Source organism: Pseudophryne corroboree, chromosome 6 (assembly GCF_028390025.1).
Source record: "Pseudophryne corroboree isolate aPseCor3 chromosome 6, aPseCor3.hap2, whole genome shotgun sequence".
Taxonomy (NCBI): domain Eukaryota; kingdom Metazoa; phylum Chordata; class Amphibia; order Anura; family Myobatrachidae; genus Pseudophryne; species Pseudophryne corroboree.
The window spans coordinates 819,911,338-819,928,855 of NC_086449.1; the positions used below are offsets into that span (position 1 = coordinate 819,911,338).

A 17,518-nucleotide genomic window follows, 5' to 3' on the forward strand; every position below is an offset into this window, starting at 1 on the left:
CTCCTCCCCCTATGACCCTCCTCCAAGCCTCAGTTAGATTTCTGTGCCCGAACGAGAAGGGTGCACACTAGGGGCTCTCCTGAGCTTCTTAGTGAAAGTTTTAGTGTAGGTTTGTTATTTTCAGTGAGACCTGCTGGCAACAGGCTCACTGCATCGAGGGACTAAGGGGAGAAAAAGCGAACTCACCTGCGTGCAGAGTGGATTGGGCTTCTTGGCTACTGGACATTAGCTCCAGAGGGACGATCACAGGCCCAGCCTGGATGGGTCCCGGAGCCGCGCCGCCGGCCCCCTTACAGAGCCAGAAGAGCGAAGAGGTCCGGAAAAATCGGCGGCAGAAGACATTCCTGTCTTCAATAAGGTAGCGCACAGCACTGCAGCTGTGCGCCATTGCTCTCAGCACACTTCATACTCCGGTCACTGAGGGTGCAGGGCGCTGGGGGGGGGCGCCCTGAGACGCAATAAAACATGATAAAAATACCTTACATGGCAAAAAATACATCACATATAGCTCCTGGGCTATATGGATGCATTTAACCCCTGCCAGAATATACAGAAAAACGGGAGATAAGGCCGCCGAAAAGGGGGCGGAGCCTATCTCCTCAGCACACTGGCGCCATTTTCCCTCACAGCTCAGTTGGAGGGAAGCTCCCTGGCTCTTCCCTGCAGTCACTACACTACAGAAAGGGTTAAAAAAAGAGAGGGGGGCACTAATTAGGCGCAGTATTAAAACATACAGCAGCTTTAAGGGGAAAAACACTTATATAAGGTTATCCCTGTATATATATATAGCGCTCTGGTGTGTGCTGGCATACTCTCCCTCTGTCTCCCCAAAGGGCTAGTGGGGTCCTGTCCTCTATCAGAGCATTCCCTGTGTGTGTGCTGTGTGTCGGTACGTTTGTGTCGACATGTATGAGGAGAAAAATGATGTGGAGACGGAGCAGAGTGTCTGTAACAGTGATGTCACCACCTAGGGGGTCGACACCTGAGAGGATGTACTGTTGAAAATTACGTGACAGTGTCAGCTCTGTATAAAAAAACAGTGGTTGACATGAGACAGCCGGCTACTCAGCTTGTGCCTGTCCAGACGTCTCATAGGCCGTCAGGGGCTCTAAAGCGCCCGTTACCTCAGATGGCAGATACAGACGCCGACACGGATACTGACTCCTGTGTCGACGGTGAAGAGACAACCGTGATTTCCAGTAGGGCCACACGTTACATGATTGAGACAATGGAAAATGTTTTATACATTTCTGATAATACGAGTACCACCAAAAAGGGGTATTATGTTCGGTGAGGGAAAAACTACCTGTAGTTTTCCTGAATCTGAGAAATAAAATGAGGTGTGTGATGATGCGTGGGTTTCCCCCCGATAACAATTGATAATTTCTTAAAAAGTATTGGCTGTATACCCTTTCCCGCCAGAGGTTAGGGTGCGTTGGGAAACACCCCCTAGGGGGGATAAGGCGCTCACACGCTTGTAAGAACAAGGGCTCTACCCTCTCATGAGATGGCCGCCCTTAAGGATCCTGCTGATAGAAAGCAGGAGGGTATCCAAAAATGTATTCACACACATACTGGTGTTATACTGCGACCAGCAATCGCCTCAGCCTGGAGGTGCAGTGCTGGGTTGGCATGGTCGGATTCCCTGACTGGAAATATTGATATCCTAGATAAGGATAGTATATTATTGCCTATAGAGCATTTAAAAGATGCATTTCTATATATGCATGATGCACAGCGGAATATTTGCCGACTGGCATCAAGTATAAGTGCGTTGTCCAATTCTACCAGTAAAATGGTCAGGTGATGCGGATTCCAAACGGCATTTGGAAGTATTGCCTTTGAAAGGGGACATTTGGGGTCGGTCTTTTAGACCTGGTGGCCACGGCAACAACTGGGAAATCCACGTTTGTATCCCAGGTCGCCTCTCAAAATAAGACGCCGTATTATCAGGCGCAGTCCTTTGTTGGCAAGCGGACAAAAGGTTCCTCTTTTCTGCTCGTGACAGAGGGAGAGGAAAAAGGCTGAAGAGATTACCCAGTTCCCAGGAACAGAAATCCTTTCCCGCCTCTGCAAAAGCCCTCGGTATGACGCTAGGGCCTTACAAGCTCAGGCACGGTGGGGGCCCGTTCTCAATGAATTTCAGTGCGCAGTGGGCTCACTCGCAAGTAGACCCCTGGATCCTTCAGGTAATATCTCAAGGGTACATATTGAAATTCGAGACGTCTCCCCCTCGCCGTTTCCAAAAGTCGGCTTTACCGACGTCTCCCTCTGACAGGGAGGCAGTTTTGGAAGCCATTCACAAGCTGTATTCCCAGCAGGTGATAATCAAGGTACCCCTCCTGCAACAGGGAACGGGGTATTATTCCACACTATTGTGGTACCGAAGCCAGACGGCCCGGTGAGACCGATTCTAAATCTAAAATCTAAAATCTTTGAACACTTACATACAGAGGTTCAAATTCAAGATTGAGTCACTCAGAGCAGTGATTGCGAACCTGGAAGAAGGGGACTACATGATGTCTCGGGACATCAAGGATGCTTACCTTCATGTCAAAATTTACCCTTCTCACCAAGGGTACCTCAGGTTATGGTACAGAACTGTCACTATCAGTTCAGACGCTGCCGTAGGGATGGTCCACGGCACCCCGGGTCTTTACCAAGGTAATGGCCGAAATGATATCCCTTCGAAGGAAGGGAATTTTAGTTATCCCTTACTTGGACGATTCCCTGATAAGGGTAAGATCCAGGGAACAGTTGGAAGTCGGTGTAGCACTATCTCAGGTAGTGTTGCGGCAGCACGATTGGATTCTCAATATTCCAAAATCGCAGCTGGTTCCGACGACTTGTCTTCTGTTTCCTAGGGATGTTCCTGGACACAGTCCAGAAAAAAGTTGTTTCTCCCGGAAGAGAAAGCCAGGGAGTTATCCGAGCTAGTCAGGAACCTCCTAAAACCGAACCAAGTCTCAGTGCATCAATGCACAAGGGTTCTGGGTAAAAATGGTGGCTTCCTACGAAGCAATCCCATTCGTTAGATTCCACGCAAGAACTTTCCAGTGGAACCTACTGGACAAATGGTCCGGGTCGCATTTTCAGATGCATCAGCGGATAACCCTGTCACCAAGGACAAGGGTATCCATCATGTGGTGGTTGCAGAGTGCTCATCTTCTAGAGGGCCGCAGATTCGGCATTCAGGACTGGGTCCTGGTGACCACGGATGCCAGCCTGCGAGGCTGGGGAGCAGTCACACAGGGAAGGAATATCCAGGGCTTAGGGTCAAGCCTGGATACATCACTTCACATAAATATCCTGAAGCTAAGGGCCATTTACAATGCTCTAAGCTTAGCAAGACCTCTGCTTCAAGGTCAGCCGGTGTTGATCCAGTCGGACAACATCATGGCAGTCACCCACGTAAACAGACAGGGTGGCACAAGAAGCAGGAGGGCAATGGCAGAAGCTGCAGGGATTCTTCGCTGGGCGGAAAATCATGTGATAGCACTGTCAACAGTATTCATTCCGGGAGTGGACAACTGGGAAGCAGACTTCCTCAGCACGACCTCCACCCGGGAGAGTGGGGACTTCACCCAGAAGTCGTCCACATGATTAAAAAACTCGACAGGTATTGCGCCAGGTCAAGAGACCCTCAGGCAATAGTTGTAGACGCTCTGGTAACACCGTGGGTGCACCAGTCAGTGTATGTGTTCCCTCCTCTGCCTCTCATACCCAAGGTACTGAGATTGATAAGATGGAGAGGAGAAAGCACTATATTCGTGGCTCCGGATTGGCCAAGAAGGACTTGGTAACCGGAACTTCAAGAGATGCTCACGGAGGATCCGTGGCCTCTACCTCTAAGAAGGGACCTGCTCCAGCAAGGACCCTGTCTGTTCCGAGACTTACCGCGGCTGCGTTTGACGGCATGGCGGTTGAACGCCGGATCCTGAAGGAAAAAAGGCATTCCGGATGAAGTCATCCCTATCCTGATCAAAGCCAGGAAGGATGTAACCGCAAAAACATTATCACCGCAATTGGCGAAAATATGTTGCGTGGTGCGAGGCCAGTAAGGCCCGACGGAGGAAATTCAACTGGGTCGATTCCTACATTTCCTGCAAACAGGAGTGTCTATGGGCCTGAAATTGGGGTCCATTAAGGTTCAAATTTTCGGCCCTGTCAATTTTCTTCCAAAAAGAACTAGCTTCAGTCCCTGAAGTTCAGACGTTTGTAAAAGGGGTACTGCATATACAGCCTCCTTTTGTGCCTCCAGTGGCACTTTGGGATCTCAATGTAGTTTTGGGTTCCAAAAGTCACATTGGTTTGAACCACTTAAATCTGTGGAGTTAAAATATCTCACATGGAAAGTGGTCATGCTGTTGGCCCTGGCCTGGGCCAGGCGCGTGTCAGAATTGGCGGCTTTATCCTGAAAAAGCCCTTATCTGATTTTCCATTCGGACAGGACGGAATTGAGGACTCGTCCTCAGTTTCTCCCCAAGGTGGTTTCAGCGTCTCACTTGAACCAGCCTATTGGTGGTGCCTGCGGCTACTAGGGACTTGGAGGCCTCCAAGTTGCTAGACGTTGTCAGTGCCCTGAAAATATATGTTTCCAGGACGGCTGGAGTCAGGAAATCTGACTCGCTGTTTATCCTGTGTGCACCCAACAAGCTGGGTGCTCCTGCTTCTAAGCAGACTATTGCTTGTTGGATTTGTAGTACAATTCAGCTTGCACATTCTGTGGCAGGCCTGCCACAGCCAAAAATCTGTAAATGCCCACTCCACAAGGAAGGTGGGCTCATCTTGGGCGGCTGCCCGAGGGGTCTCGGCTTTACAACTTTGCAGAGCAGCTACTTGGTCAGGAGCAAATACGTTTGTAAAATTCTACAAAATTGATATCCTGGCTGAGGAGGACCTGGAGTTCTCTCATTTGGTGCTGCAGAGTCATCCGCACTCTCCCGCCCGTTTGGGAGCTTTGGTATAATCCCCATGGTCCTTACGGAGTCCCCAGCATCCACTTAGGACGTTAGAGAAAATAAGAATTTACTTACCGATAATTCTATTTCTCATAGTCCGTAGTGGATGCTGGGTGCCCATCCCAAGTGCGGATTGTCTGCAATACTTGTACATAGTTATTGTTACAAAAATCGGGTTATTATTGTTGTGAGCCATCTTTCAGAGGCTCCTCTGTTATCATGCTGTTAACTGGGTTCAGATCACAGGTTATACGGTGTGATTGGTGTGGCTGGTATGAGTCTTACCCGGGATTCAAAATCCTTCCTTATTGTGTACGCTCGTCCGGGCACAGTATCCTAACTGAGGCTTGGAGGAGGGTCATAGGGGGAGGAGCCAGTGCACACCAGTTAGTCCTAAAGCTTTCTTTAGATGTGCCCAGTCTCCTGCGGAGCCGCTATTCCCCATGGTCCTTACGGAGTCCCCAGCATCCACTACGGACTATGAGAAATAGAATTATCGGTAAGTAAATTCTTATTTTTAAATATTGAATGTTTGTCAAATCATTTATATATAAGCTTTTTTGATTAAGAGTTATAAAGATATTTAAATCAACTAGTGAAGTGTGTGTACTCGTTCATTTATGCACCTGAATTTTTATTAGCGCAGTAAGTCATTAGTAAAATTGGGTTTTTCCTCTAGTATAGGTGACTTAAGTTGCCATTACTATTAGCTGTGTGTACACAGACACAACTGGACCTAACTGCTGCTCGGTATATGTACTAAAATATTGGCACTCTAATTACATGTACTTGAGTGTATGTACACATAAATTCATTAGCGCCTGGAAGAGTTGTGTGAGGTTTACAGTGGTTATAAGATCTTTGCTGAAAGCAAGATATCAGAAATTGCTCAGGAAGTATTTCATAGTGTTCATATAGGGATTTAGTTATGTAACCGGCGGTCATAATACCTCCACCTGCATCCCGAACACTGATAATCTCGACAGTCCGCATGCGTACTAAAAGGGACTATTGGCCATGACACCCATAGGGGGAGATTCAATTCTTTTAAATATCAGTTGGGTGTCTGTTTTTTCCTATCTAATAGACAGGAAAAAACAGACACCCAACCGACTTTTCAAACATTTGAATTCCCCCCCATAGAGTGGGAATAGAACCCGTGGCGAGCGCAGTTTGCCGCCGAGCCCACAAGGGGCTTAGTTGCGCTGTGTCATCGGACGCCGGTGACACAGCCCCAACCCTTCGTGTATATAAGAATCTCTGACATAGACCAGAAGGAATCACTCTTGATGAATTACTAAGCGCAGGACTTTCCCGAAGCTACCTCACAGGGTGAATGTATGACATCATTATTTATAACTGATGACATTACATCTTCTTATTCATTCTTAGCTTTGTTTCAGGGTGTATGATTGGTTGTGCGCCTTAGAGGAGTTTAGCAGTTGGATGTTCCTTATGTAAATTACGTTTCTGTTCCTAACAGGTATATCGGATAGCCTAAACTTTGATGAAGAGTCTTCTGATGAGGTAGAGTCCGGAAGCCCCCGGCCTGGATCTTCCTCCAGCAAGAAATCCCTCACCGTAAGTTGTTTCTTTATCCCGAGCAGCTGTTAGACTTCTGCTTCCGCATGCACTAACCGGCACTGTGTCCTTCCCAGGACTCTGCCTCTGCAGAGACATTGCCTGCTGTACCTTCTGGGGATGTAGGGGATGTGGGAGACCTGAAGGAGTTTGCCCTGCATCCCGCCCCTCGCGGTGTTACCATAAGGTGCCGAATCAGCCGTGACAAAAAGGGGATGGACCGTGGTCTATACCCAACCTACTATATGCACATGGAAAGGGATGACAGCCGCAAGGTTAGTTGGGAGACATGGAAGACTAGACGGGAAGAGTAGTATTCGGGCGTATGACTTATCTCCCCCTCTCTTTCAGGTTTTCCTCCTTGCCGGTAGAAAAAGGAAAAAAAGCAAAACGTCCAATTACCTGATTTCCGTTGACCCCACCGACATGTCGCGGGAAGGGGGCAGTTTTGTAGGCAAACTCCGGTGTGTATGGGAACTGTTTTATTTTGTATTCTATGTCTTTTAATACTGATGACCACACAAGCTGTCCTGTCCTTTCCCACCTGCTGCTCAGACACTTTTTACGTTGTGCCTAACTGTTTTTATTTATTTTTCCCTTTTGTTGCTCTCAATCTGCTAGATCCAACCTGATGGGGACTAAGTTTACCGTGTACGACAGTGGTGAGAACCCGTCTAAGGCTCTGGGACTGACGGAGAGCACTGCGGCGCGGCAGGAGCTGGCAGCTGTTTGTTATGTAAGGGCTGGATTCTTCATCGTCACGTCAGTCCTCTGTCTGCAGACTTGACCTGTAATCTATCCCCTCTCTCCTCTGGTACCCACCAGGAGACCAACGTCTTAGGCTTTAAGGGACCTAGGAAGATGTCCGTGTTAATCCCTGGAATGAACATCAATCATGAACGCATCCCATTCCAGCCTCTAAATGTGAGTTGCACAGCGGCCTCTTCCCACAGTGTGGATACGGCTCGCGCTATGTCACCGCGTGTAAAAGAAGAAGCAGAGATTAGCTAGGGGCCAGAGTGGTGTGATGCGAAGGTGTGTGGGGGTTTATAATTGCACATAGTTCGCAATATTGGACCCACACTATTCTACATAGGTGTATTTCAAATACCTCTGCTCATAATTAAAGTTGGGCGCATCTTTTCGCAACAGACAAATTAGACCTTGTAGGGCTTGTACCTACTTTGCGTGTTGCCATAAACCAGGGGTGGGGAACCTTTTTTCTACCAAGGGCCATTTGGATATTTGTAAAATCCTTCGGGGGCCATAAAAAAATTATCAACTTAAAAATTACCCTGCCCCCAGTAGTTATGCCCCTTAGCGGAACTGAGTGCACGCGCCAAAAAATGGGTGTGGCCAATTAAAATGGGACGTGATACACATATGCCCCCAATAGTGCAGTGCCAGATACACAAATGCCCCCACAGTGCCAGATACACAAATGCCCCCACAGTGCCAGATACACAAATGACCCCGCAGTGCCAGATACACATTGCTCCATACATGCCGCCCCCCACCCCACTGTGCTGCTCACCGCTGCTGCTGTGTGTCAGGGGAGGAGAGCGCAGCATGCGCCTCTCCTGCCCCTTAGTGCTCAGTCCAGTGGCGTGTCTCAGCTGTCAGGGGCCAGGCAGGGAGGAGAGCGCAGCTATGTCGGGCGGCGGCTTGTAGGACCTCAAACCAACTGCCGGTTCATGAGCAAATCAGAGCTCACGGACCGGCAGCGGCAGCTCCTGATTGGCTGCTGGTCCGCGAGCTCTGATTGGCTCACGAACCGGCAGCTGGTTTGAGATTCTACCTGTTGCTGCTGCCGGACAAAGCTGTGCTCTCCTTTCTGCCCTGACAGCTGAGACACACCGCCAGTGGACTGAGAGGCGGCGTGTCTCGCCGACACACATTAGTGGGTGGGCCAGAACAAACGGCTTTGCAGGCCTTATAGGGCCCGCGGGCCGGAGGTTCCCCACCCCTGCCATAAACTATAGCTGTGAATGACATTTCCTAGGGAGCTGTAAACCTCAATATGTACACTTGCGCCTTCATTCCTTTTGTTCTACACTCGCTAACACACACACACACACACACACACACCCTTCCCCCAATCTTCCTCTGAAAGTGCAGTGTTCTGTATCGGCAGACCAGATATTGGCGCACTGGTGAAAAGGCGATATTTTAGGTATTTACCGCTCATATATGTGCCAGGTTCCCCAGAGCAGGTGGACTACAACATTTGAAGATCCGCTCATGAAGGACACCATAAAATCTGTCGGGCAGACCACTTGTGATGTCTCTTTTAGTAAGAAGGAGATTTTAAACCACTACACAGAAAGTGCTGTACTCCCGCATGTCTCAGTCCTGCGTATCCGGGTATAAATCCCTCCCGTCTCCATGGTTGCGGCTGCGTTGGAGATTTCACTCACATATGTCAAACTGATTTAAAGAAGACCACTGACAAGTGCAGTTCTTGTCCTCTCGAGGCTGCAGCTTTGATTAATGTAAAATTATCAGCTCTTAACAAACATGTTAACAGGTTCGTTCATTGTTGCATGGTGACCAGAAGTTGTATCGCCTTCAAATAGAGACGGCTTTCTATATGCTGGAATTCTGTAGTAATTCTGCCTTCTGGTGAAATCTGTGGCCATTTCTAAATGTAGATGGCTTCCTTACAATATGGCAATCCAGCATCCTCTCGTTATGGCTTGGCAAAAGCTTTTCTCTGACGTCCTAGTGGATGCTGGGAACTCCGTAAGGACCATGGGGAATAGCGGCTCCGCAGGAGACAGGGCACATCTAAAGAAAGCTTTAGGATCACCTGGTGTGCACTGGCTCCTCCCCCTATGACCCTCCTCCAAGCCTCAGTTAGATTTTCTGTGCCCGACGAGAAGGGTGCACACTAGGGGCTCTCCTGAGCTCTTTGTGAAAGTTTTAGTTTAGGTTTATTATTTTCAGTGAGACCTGCTGGCAACAGGCTCACTGCATCGAGGGACTAAGGGGAGAAGAAGCGAACTCACCTGCGTGCAGAGTGGATTGGGCTTCTTAGGCTACTGGACATTAGCTCCAGAGGGACGATCACAGGTTCAGCCTGGATGGGTCACCGGAGCCGCGCCGCCGGCCCCCTTACAGAGCCAGAAGAGCGAAGAGGTCCGGAAAAATCGGCGGCAGAAGACTTTCCTGTCTTCAGATAAAGGTAGGCGCACAGCACCGCAGCTGTGCGCCATTGCTCTCAGCACACTTCACACTCCGGTCACTGAGGGTGCAGGGCGCTGGGGGGGCAGCGCCCTGAGACGCAATAAATCGATAGAAAACCTTTTATGGCTAAAATAAATGCATCACATATAACTCCTGGGCTATATGGATGCATTTAACCCCTGCAAAAACATACAAGAAAACGGATGATAAGGACGCCGAGAAAGGGGCGGAGCCTATCTCCTCAGCACACTGGCGCCATTTTCCCTCACAGCTCAGTTGGAGGGAAGCTCCCTGGCTCTCCCCTGCAGTCACTACACTACAGAAAGGGGTTAAAAAAGAGAGGGGGGCACAAATTAGGCGCAGTATAAACAATACAGCAGCTATAAAGGGAAAAACACTTATATAAGGTTATCCCTGTATATATATAGCGCTCTGGTGTGTGCTGGCAAACTCTCCCTCTGTCTCCCCAAAGGGCTAGTGGGGTCCTGTCCTCTATCAGAGCATTCCCTGTGTGTGTGCTGTGTGTCGGTACGTTTGTGTCGACATGTATGAGGAGAAAAATGATGTGGAGACGGAGTAGAGTGTCTGTAATAGTGTTGTCACCCCCTGGGGGGTCGACACCTGAGTGGATGTACTGTTGAAATTGCGTGACAGTGTCAGCTTTGTATAAAAGACAGTGGTTGACATGAGACAGCCGGCTACTCAGCTTGTGCATGTCCAGACGTCTCATACAGGGGCTCTAAAGCGCCCGTTACCTCAGATACAGACGCCGACACGGATACTGACTCCTGTGTCGACGGTGAAGAGACAACCGTGATTTCCAATAGGGCCACACGTTGCATGATTTAGGCAATGGAAAAAGTTTACACTCTTCTGATAATATAAATACCACCAAAAAAAGGGGTATTATGTTTGGTGAGGAAAAACTTCCTGTAGTTTTCCTGAATCTGAGAAATAAAATGAGGTGTGTGATGATGCGTGGGTTTCCCCCCGATAACAATTGATAATTTCTAAAAAGTTATTGGCAGTATACCTTTTCCCGCCAGAGGTTAGGGTGCGTTGGGAAACACAAGACAAGGCGCTCACACGCTTGTAAGAACAAGGGCTCTACCCTCTCTGGAGATGGCCGCCCTTAGCGATCCTGCTGATAGAAAGCAGGAGGGTATCCTAAAATGTATTTACACACATACTGGTGTTATACTGCGACCAGCAATCGCCTCAGCCTGGATGTGCAGTGCTGGGTTGGCGTGGTCGGATTCCCTGACTGGAAATTTGATATCCTAGATAAGGACAGTATATTATTGCCTATAGAGCAATTAAAAGATGCATTTCTATATATGCATGATGCACAGCGGAATATTTGCCGACTGGCATCAAGTATAAGTGCGTTGTCCAATTATACCAGTAAAGTGGTCAGGTGATGCGGATTCCAAACGGCATTTGGAAGTATTGCCTTAACAAAAAAGGGGATGTACCCCAGGTCGCCTCTCAAAATAAGACGCAGTATTATCAGGCGCAGTCCTGGTTGGCAAGCGGACAAAAGGGTTCCTCTTTTCTGCTCGTGACAGAGGGAGAGGAAAATGGCTGCAGAGATCAGCCAGTTCCAAGGAACAGAAACTCTTTTCCGCCTCTGCCAAGCCCTCAGTATGACGCTAGGGCTTTACAAGTTCAGGCACGGTGGGGTCCCGTTCTCAATGAATTTCAGTGCGCAGTGGGCTCACTCGCAAGTAGACCCCTGGATCCTTCAGGTAATATTTCAGGGGTACAAATTGGAATTCGAGACGTATTCCCCTCGCCGTTTCCAAAGGTCTGTTTTACCGACGTCTCCCGCTGACAGGGAGGCAGTTTTGGAAACCATTCACAAGCTGTATTCCCAGCAGGTGATAATCAAGATACCCCTCCTGCAACAGGGAACGGGGTATTATTCCACACTATTGTGGTACCGAAGCCAGACGGCTCGGTGAGACCGATTCTAAAATCTAAAATTTTTGAACACTTGCATACAGAGGTTCAAACTCAAAATTGAGTCACTCAGAGCAGTGATTGCAAACCTGGAAGAAGGGGACTACATGATGTCTCGGGACATCAAGGATGCTTACCTTCATGTCAAAATTTACCCTTCTCACCAAGGGTATTTCAGGTTATGGTACAGAACTGTCACTATCAGTTCGGACGCTGCCGTAGGGATGGTCCACGGCACCCCGGGTCTTTACCAAGGTAATGGCCGAAATGATATCCCTTCGAAGGAAGAAAATTTTAGTTATCCCTTACTTGGACGATTCCCTGATAAGGGTAAGATCCAGGGAACACTTGGAAGTCGGTGTAGCACTATCTCAGGTAGTGTTGCGGCAGCACGATTGGATTCTCAATATTCCAAAATCGCAGCTGGTTCCGACGACTTGTCTTCTGTTCCTAGGGATGATCCTGGACACAGTCCAGAAAGAAGGTGTTTCTCCCAGAGGAGAAAGCCAGGGAGTTATCCGAGTTAGTCAGGAACCTCCTAAAACCGAACCAAGTCTCAGTGCATCAATGCACAAGGGTTCTGGGTAAAAATGGTGGCTTCCTACGAAGCAATCCCATTCGGCAGATTCCACGCAAGACTTTCCAGTGGAACCTACTGGACAATTGGTCCGGGTCGCATCTTCAGATGCTTCAGCGGATAACCCTGTCACCGGGGACAAGGGTATCCCTCCTGTGGTGGTTGCAGAGTGCTCATCTTCTAGAGGGCCGCAGATTCGGCATTCGGGACTGGGTCCTGGTGGCCACGGATGCCAGCCTGCGAGGCTGGGGAGCAGTCACACAGGGAAGGAATTTCCAGGGCTTATGGTCAAGCCTGGAGACATCTCTTCATATAAACATTCTGGAACTAAGGGCCATTTACAATGCCCTAAGTCAAGCGAAACCCCTGCTTCAGGGTCAGGCGGTATTGATCCAATCGGACAACATCACGTCAGTCGCCCACGTAAACAGACAGGGCGGCACGGGAAGCAGGGGGGCAATGGCAGAAGCTGCAAGGATTCTTCGCTGGGCGGAAGATCATGTGATAGCACTGTCAGCAGTGTTCATTCCGGGAGTGGACAACTGGGAAGCAGACTTCCTCAGCAGACACGATCTACACCCGGGAGAGTGGGGACTTCATCCAGAAGTCTTCCACATGATTGTGAACCGTTGGGAAAAACCAAAGGTGGATATGATGGCGTCCCGCCTCAACAAAAAACTGGACAGGTATTGCGCCAGGTCAAGAGACCCTCAGGCAATAGCTGTGGACGCTCTGGTAACACCGTGGGTGTTCCAGTCAGTGTATGTGTTCCCTCCTCTGCCTCTCATACCAAAAGTACTGAGAATTATACGGCAAAGGGGAGTAAGAACGATACTCGTGGCTCTGGATTGGCCAAGAAGAACTTGGTATCCGGAACTTCAAGAGATGCTCACGGACGAACCGTGGCCTCTACCTCTAAGAAAGGACCTGCTCCAGCAGGGGCCTTGTTTGTTCCAAGACTTACCGCGGCTGCGTTTGACGGCTTGGTGGTTGAACGCCGGATCCTGAAGGAAAAAGGCATTCCAGATGAAGTCATCCCTACCCTGCTCAAGGCCAGGAAGGACGTAACCGCAAAACATTATCACCGCATTTGGCGAAAATATGTTGCGTGGTGGGAGGCCAAGAAGGCCCCTACAGAGGAATTTCAACTGGGTCGTTTCCTCCATTTCCTGCAAACAGGACTGTCTATGGGCCTAAAATTAGGGTCCATTAAGGTTCAATTTTCGGCCCTGTCGATTTTCTTCCAAAAGGAACTGGCTTCAGTGCCTGAAGTTCAGACATTTGTAAAAGGGGTACTGCATATACAGCCTCCTTTTGTGCCTCCAGTGGCACCTTGGGATCTCAAGGTTGTGTTGAGTTTCCTAAAGTCACATTGGTTTGAACCACTCACCACTGTGGACTTAAAATATCTCACATGGAAGGTGACGATGCTGTTAGCCCTGGCTTCAGCCAGGCGTGTGTCAGAATTGGCGGCTTTATCATATAAAAGCCCTTATTTAATATTTCATTCTGACAGGGCAGAATTGAGGACTTGTCCTCAATTTCTACCTAAGGTGGTTTCTGCATTTCACATGAAGCAACCTATTGTGGTACCTGCGGCTACTAAGGACTTGGAGGATTCCAAGTTGCTTGACGTGGTCAGGGCCCTGTAAATATATGTTTCCAGGACGGCTGGAGTCAGAAAATCTGACTCGCTGTTTATCCAACAAACTGGGTGCTCCTGCTTCTAAGCAGACGATTGCTCGTTGGATTTGTAGTACAATTCAGCTTGCACATTCTGTGGCAGGCCTGCCACAGCCAAAAATCTTAAAATGCCCACTCCACAAGGAAGGTGGGCTCATCTTGGGCAGCTGCCCGAGGGGTCTCGGCTTTACAACTTTGCCGAGCAGTTACTTGGTCAGGAGCAAATACGTTTGTAAAATTCTACAAATTTGATACCCTGGCTGAGGAGGACCTGGAGTTCTCTCATTCGGTGCTGCAGAGTCATCCGCACTCTCCCGCCCGTTTGGGAGCTTTGGTATAATCCCCATGGTCCTTACGGAGTTCCCAGCATCCACTAGGACGTCAGAGAAAATAAGAATTTACTTACCGATAATTCTATTTCTCGTAGTCCGTAGTGGATGCTGGGCGCCCATCCCAAGTGCGGATTGTCTGCAATACTGGTACATAATTATTGTTACCAAAAAATTCGGGTTATTGTTGTAGTGAGCCATCTTTTATAGAGGCTTCTCTATTATCATGCTGTTAACTGGGTTCAGATCACAAGTTGTACAGTGTGATTGGTGTGGCTGGTATGAGTCTTACCCGGGATTCAAAATCCTTCCTTATTGTGTACGCTCGTCCGGGCACAGTATCCTAACTGAGGCTTGGAGGAGGGTCATAGGGGGAGGAGCCAGTGCACACCAGGTGATCCTAAAGCTTTCTTTAGATGTGCCCTGTCTCCTGCGGAGCCGCTATTCCCCATGGTCCTTACGGAGTTCCCAGCATCCACTACGGACTACGAGAAATAGAATTATCGGTAAGTAAATTCTTATTATTTACCTTTTTGTTTGCTATAACTGTAGCATTACAGGGGCAAATGCAGGATTTACAAGGGGGGGTTCTATTTAGATGGATGCATTGATAGATCAATAGACCCCCCCCCCCCCCCTCCCCCTCCCCTCTTGCATATATGTATATATCCTATGTAAATAGTCAAGGGGGCGGTGCCATAATGACACCTGCAAATCACGGCATTATGCCATGAGGTGATGGGGCTCCAGTTTGGTTGGTTGGCAGTTACTCATAAACCCCCCCTATGTGCACCACTGCTGTATGCACCTTTTTTTTTTTGTAATCTTGGTTTGTCTTTCTACATTGTAATTCCGTCCTTTCTGGTTCCTTCAAATGTCCAAACTTTATTTGTTTAGCTGTTTGATTAATTAATTTTTGTTTAAAATAAACAATAGGGAGCGCTTTGCATTATAACTTAATACTTAAGCTTCCTATTTGTGTCAGGAATCGGAGGGCCTCCTGTCCAGGTGGCAGAGCAAGTGTATGGAAAACATAATTGAGCTACACAACAAGGCCCCGGTGTGGAACGATGACACGCAGTCCTACGTACTGAACTTTCACGGCCGCGTCACCCACGCCTCAGTGAAGAACTTTCAGATTGTGCATGACAATGACCGTGAGTCTCGCTGCTGCCTGTCCTGGTTTATCCGTCTGGTTTCTGTTTCTCTTCTCCTGTTTGACTCTCCTGCTCTCTGCTTTCTGTGTGTGTGTCTCCACCGCCGCACGTATCTGACTATGACCCTTTCCTCTTTGTCCCCAGTGGAGTACATCGTCATGCAGTTTGGCCGAGTCGCCGAGGACCTCTTCACGTTGGACTACAGTTACCCATTGTGCGCTCTGCAGGCTTTCTCAGTGGCCCTCTCCAGCTTTGACAGCAAGCTGGCGTGTGAGTGAGAGAAGCCCTGTACCTCCTAGATATATATAGATATGATATAAGACTAGCACCCCTGCTTGCTTCTCTCTTCCTCCCTCTACCAGCGCACGGAGGCTGCGCCTGACCCAGGAGCCATGTGTGTGTCAGACCACATCTAGGACCTAATGCTCAGCGTCTGTGAAGGACAAGAAACCACCGTGCCTTTATTCACACCAAATATGCCTCATGCGGGAGGCCGACCTGCTGCTTTCTGTACAGTGTCCACAGTCCCTGCTCTGCGTGTACAGTCTGCTTCCATTATTACTGCTGTGCATGGTACGTTCCTGCCCAGCTGCTGCTTTGTTTGGCTTTGTGTCTTTTTATATTGCATACAGCACTGTGTATTTGCCCTGTGCCGGCTTGCTGCTGCCTTGTTATATTACATACAGTGCTGTGTACCGGAGCCCTCTGCCCGCTGCTGCCTTGTTATATTACATACAGCGCTGTGTACCGGAGCCCTCTGCCCGCTGCTGCCTTGTTATATTACATACAGCGCTGTGTACCGGAGCCCTCTGCCCGCTGCTGCCTTGTTATATTACATACAGTGCTGTGTACCGGAGCCCTCTGCCCGATGCTGCCTTGTTATATTACATACAGTGCTGTGTACCGGAGCCCTCTGCCCGCTGCTGCCTTGTTATATTGCATACAGTGCTGTGTACCGGAGCCCTCTGCCTGCTGCTGCCTTGTTATATTGCATACAGCGCTGTGTACGGGAGCCCTCTGCCTGCTGCTGCCTTGTTATATTGCATACAGCGCTGTGTACGGGAGCCCTCTGCCCGCTGCTGCCTTGTTATATTACATACAGCGCTGTGTACGGGAACCCTCTGCCTGCTGCTGCCTTGTTATATTGCATACAGCGCTGTGTACGGGAACCCTCTGCCCGCTGCTGCCTTGTTATATTACATACAGTGCTGTGTACCGGAGCCCTCTGCCCGCTGCTGCCTTGTTATATTGCATACAGTGCTGTGTACCGGAGCCCTCTGCCCGCTGCTGCCTTGTTATATTACATACAGCGCTGTGTACCGGAGCCCTCTGCCTGCTGCTGCCTTGTTATATTGCATACAGTGCTGTGTACCGGAGCCCTCTGCCCGCTGCTGCCTTGTTATATTACATACAGCGCTGTGTACCGGAGCCCTCTGCCCGCTGCTGCCTTGTTATATTGCATACAGCGCTGTGTACCGGAGCCCTCTGCCCGCTGCTGCCTTGTTATATTGCATACAGCGCTGTGTACCGGAGCCCTCTGCCCGCTGCTGCCTTGTTATATTACATACAGCGCTGTGTACCGGAGCCCTCTGCCCGCTGCTGCCTTGTTATATTACATACAGCGCTGTGTACCGGAGCCCTCTGCCCGCTGCTGCCTTGTTATATTGCATACAGCGCTGTGTACCGGAGCCCTCTGCCCGCTGCTGCCTTGTTATATTGCATACAGCGCTGTGTACGGGAGCCCTCTGCCCGCTGCTGCCTTGTTATATTACATACAGTGCTGTGTACCGGAGCCCTCTGCCCGCTGCTGCCTTGTTATATTGCATACAGCGCTGTGTACCGGAGCCCTCTGCCCGCTGCTGCCTTGTTATATTGCATACAGCGCTGTGTACCGGAGCCCTCTGCCCGCTGCTGCCTTGTTATATTGCATACAGCGCTGTGTACCGGAGCCCTCTGCCCGCTGCTGCCTTGTTATATTGCATACAGTGCTGTGTACCGGAGCCCTCTGCCTGCTGCTGCCTTGTTATATTACATACAGCGCTGTGTACCGGAGCCCTCTGCCCGCTGCTGCCTTGTTATATT

General features: G+C 49.3%; 1 protein-coding gene across 1 annotated transcript in view; it reads left to right on the forward strand.

Moving 5' to 3' along the window:
• Positions 1 to 16,205, forward strand: part of LOC134933743 (tubby-related protein 3-like) — a 62,171-nt gene extending 45,966 nt beyond the window's left edge. Inside the window, exons 5-11 of the mRNA XM_063929163.1 lie at positions 6,445 to 6,542; positions 6,620 to 6,817; positions 6,894 to 7,006; positions 7,164 to 7,278; positions 7,368 to 7,466; positions 15,265 to 15,436; positions 15,581 to 16,205. Coding sequence (XP_063785233.1) covers positions 6,445 to 6,542; positions 6,620 to 6,817; positions 6,894 to 7,006; positions 7,164 to 7,278; positions 7,368 to 7,466; positions 15,265 to 15,436; positions 15,581 to 15,714 — 929 coding nt within the window. The 3' untranslated portion in view covers positions 15,715 to 16,205. The remainder of the gene's footprint in view (positions 1 to 6,444; positions 6,543 to 6,619; positions 6,818 to 6,893; positions 7,007 to 7,163; positions 7,279 to 7,367; positions 7,467 to 15,264; positions 15,437 to 15,580) is intronic.
• The last annotated feature ends 1,313 nt before the right edge of the window (positions 16,206 to 17,518 follow it).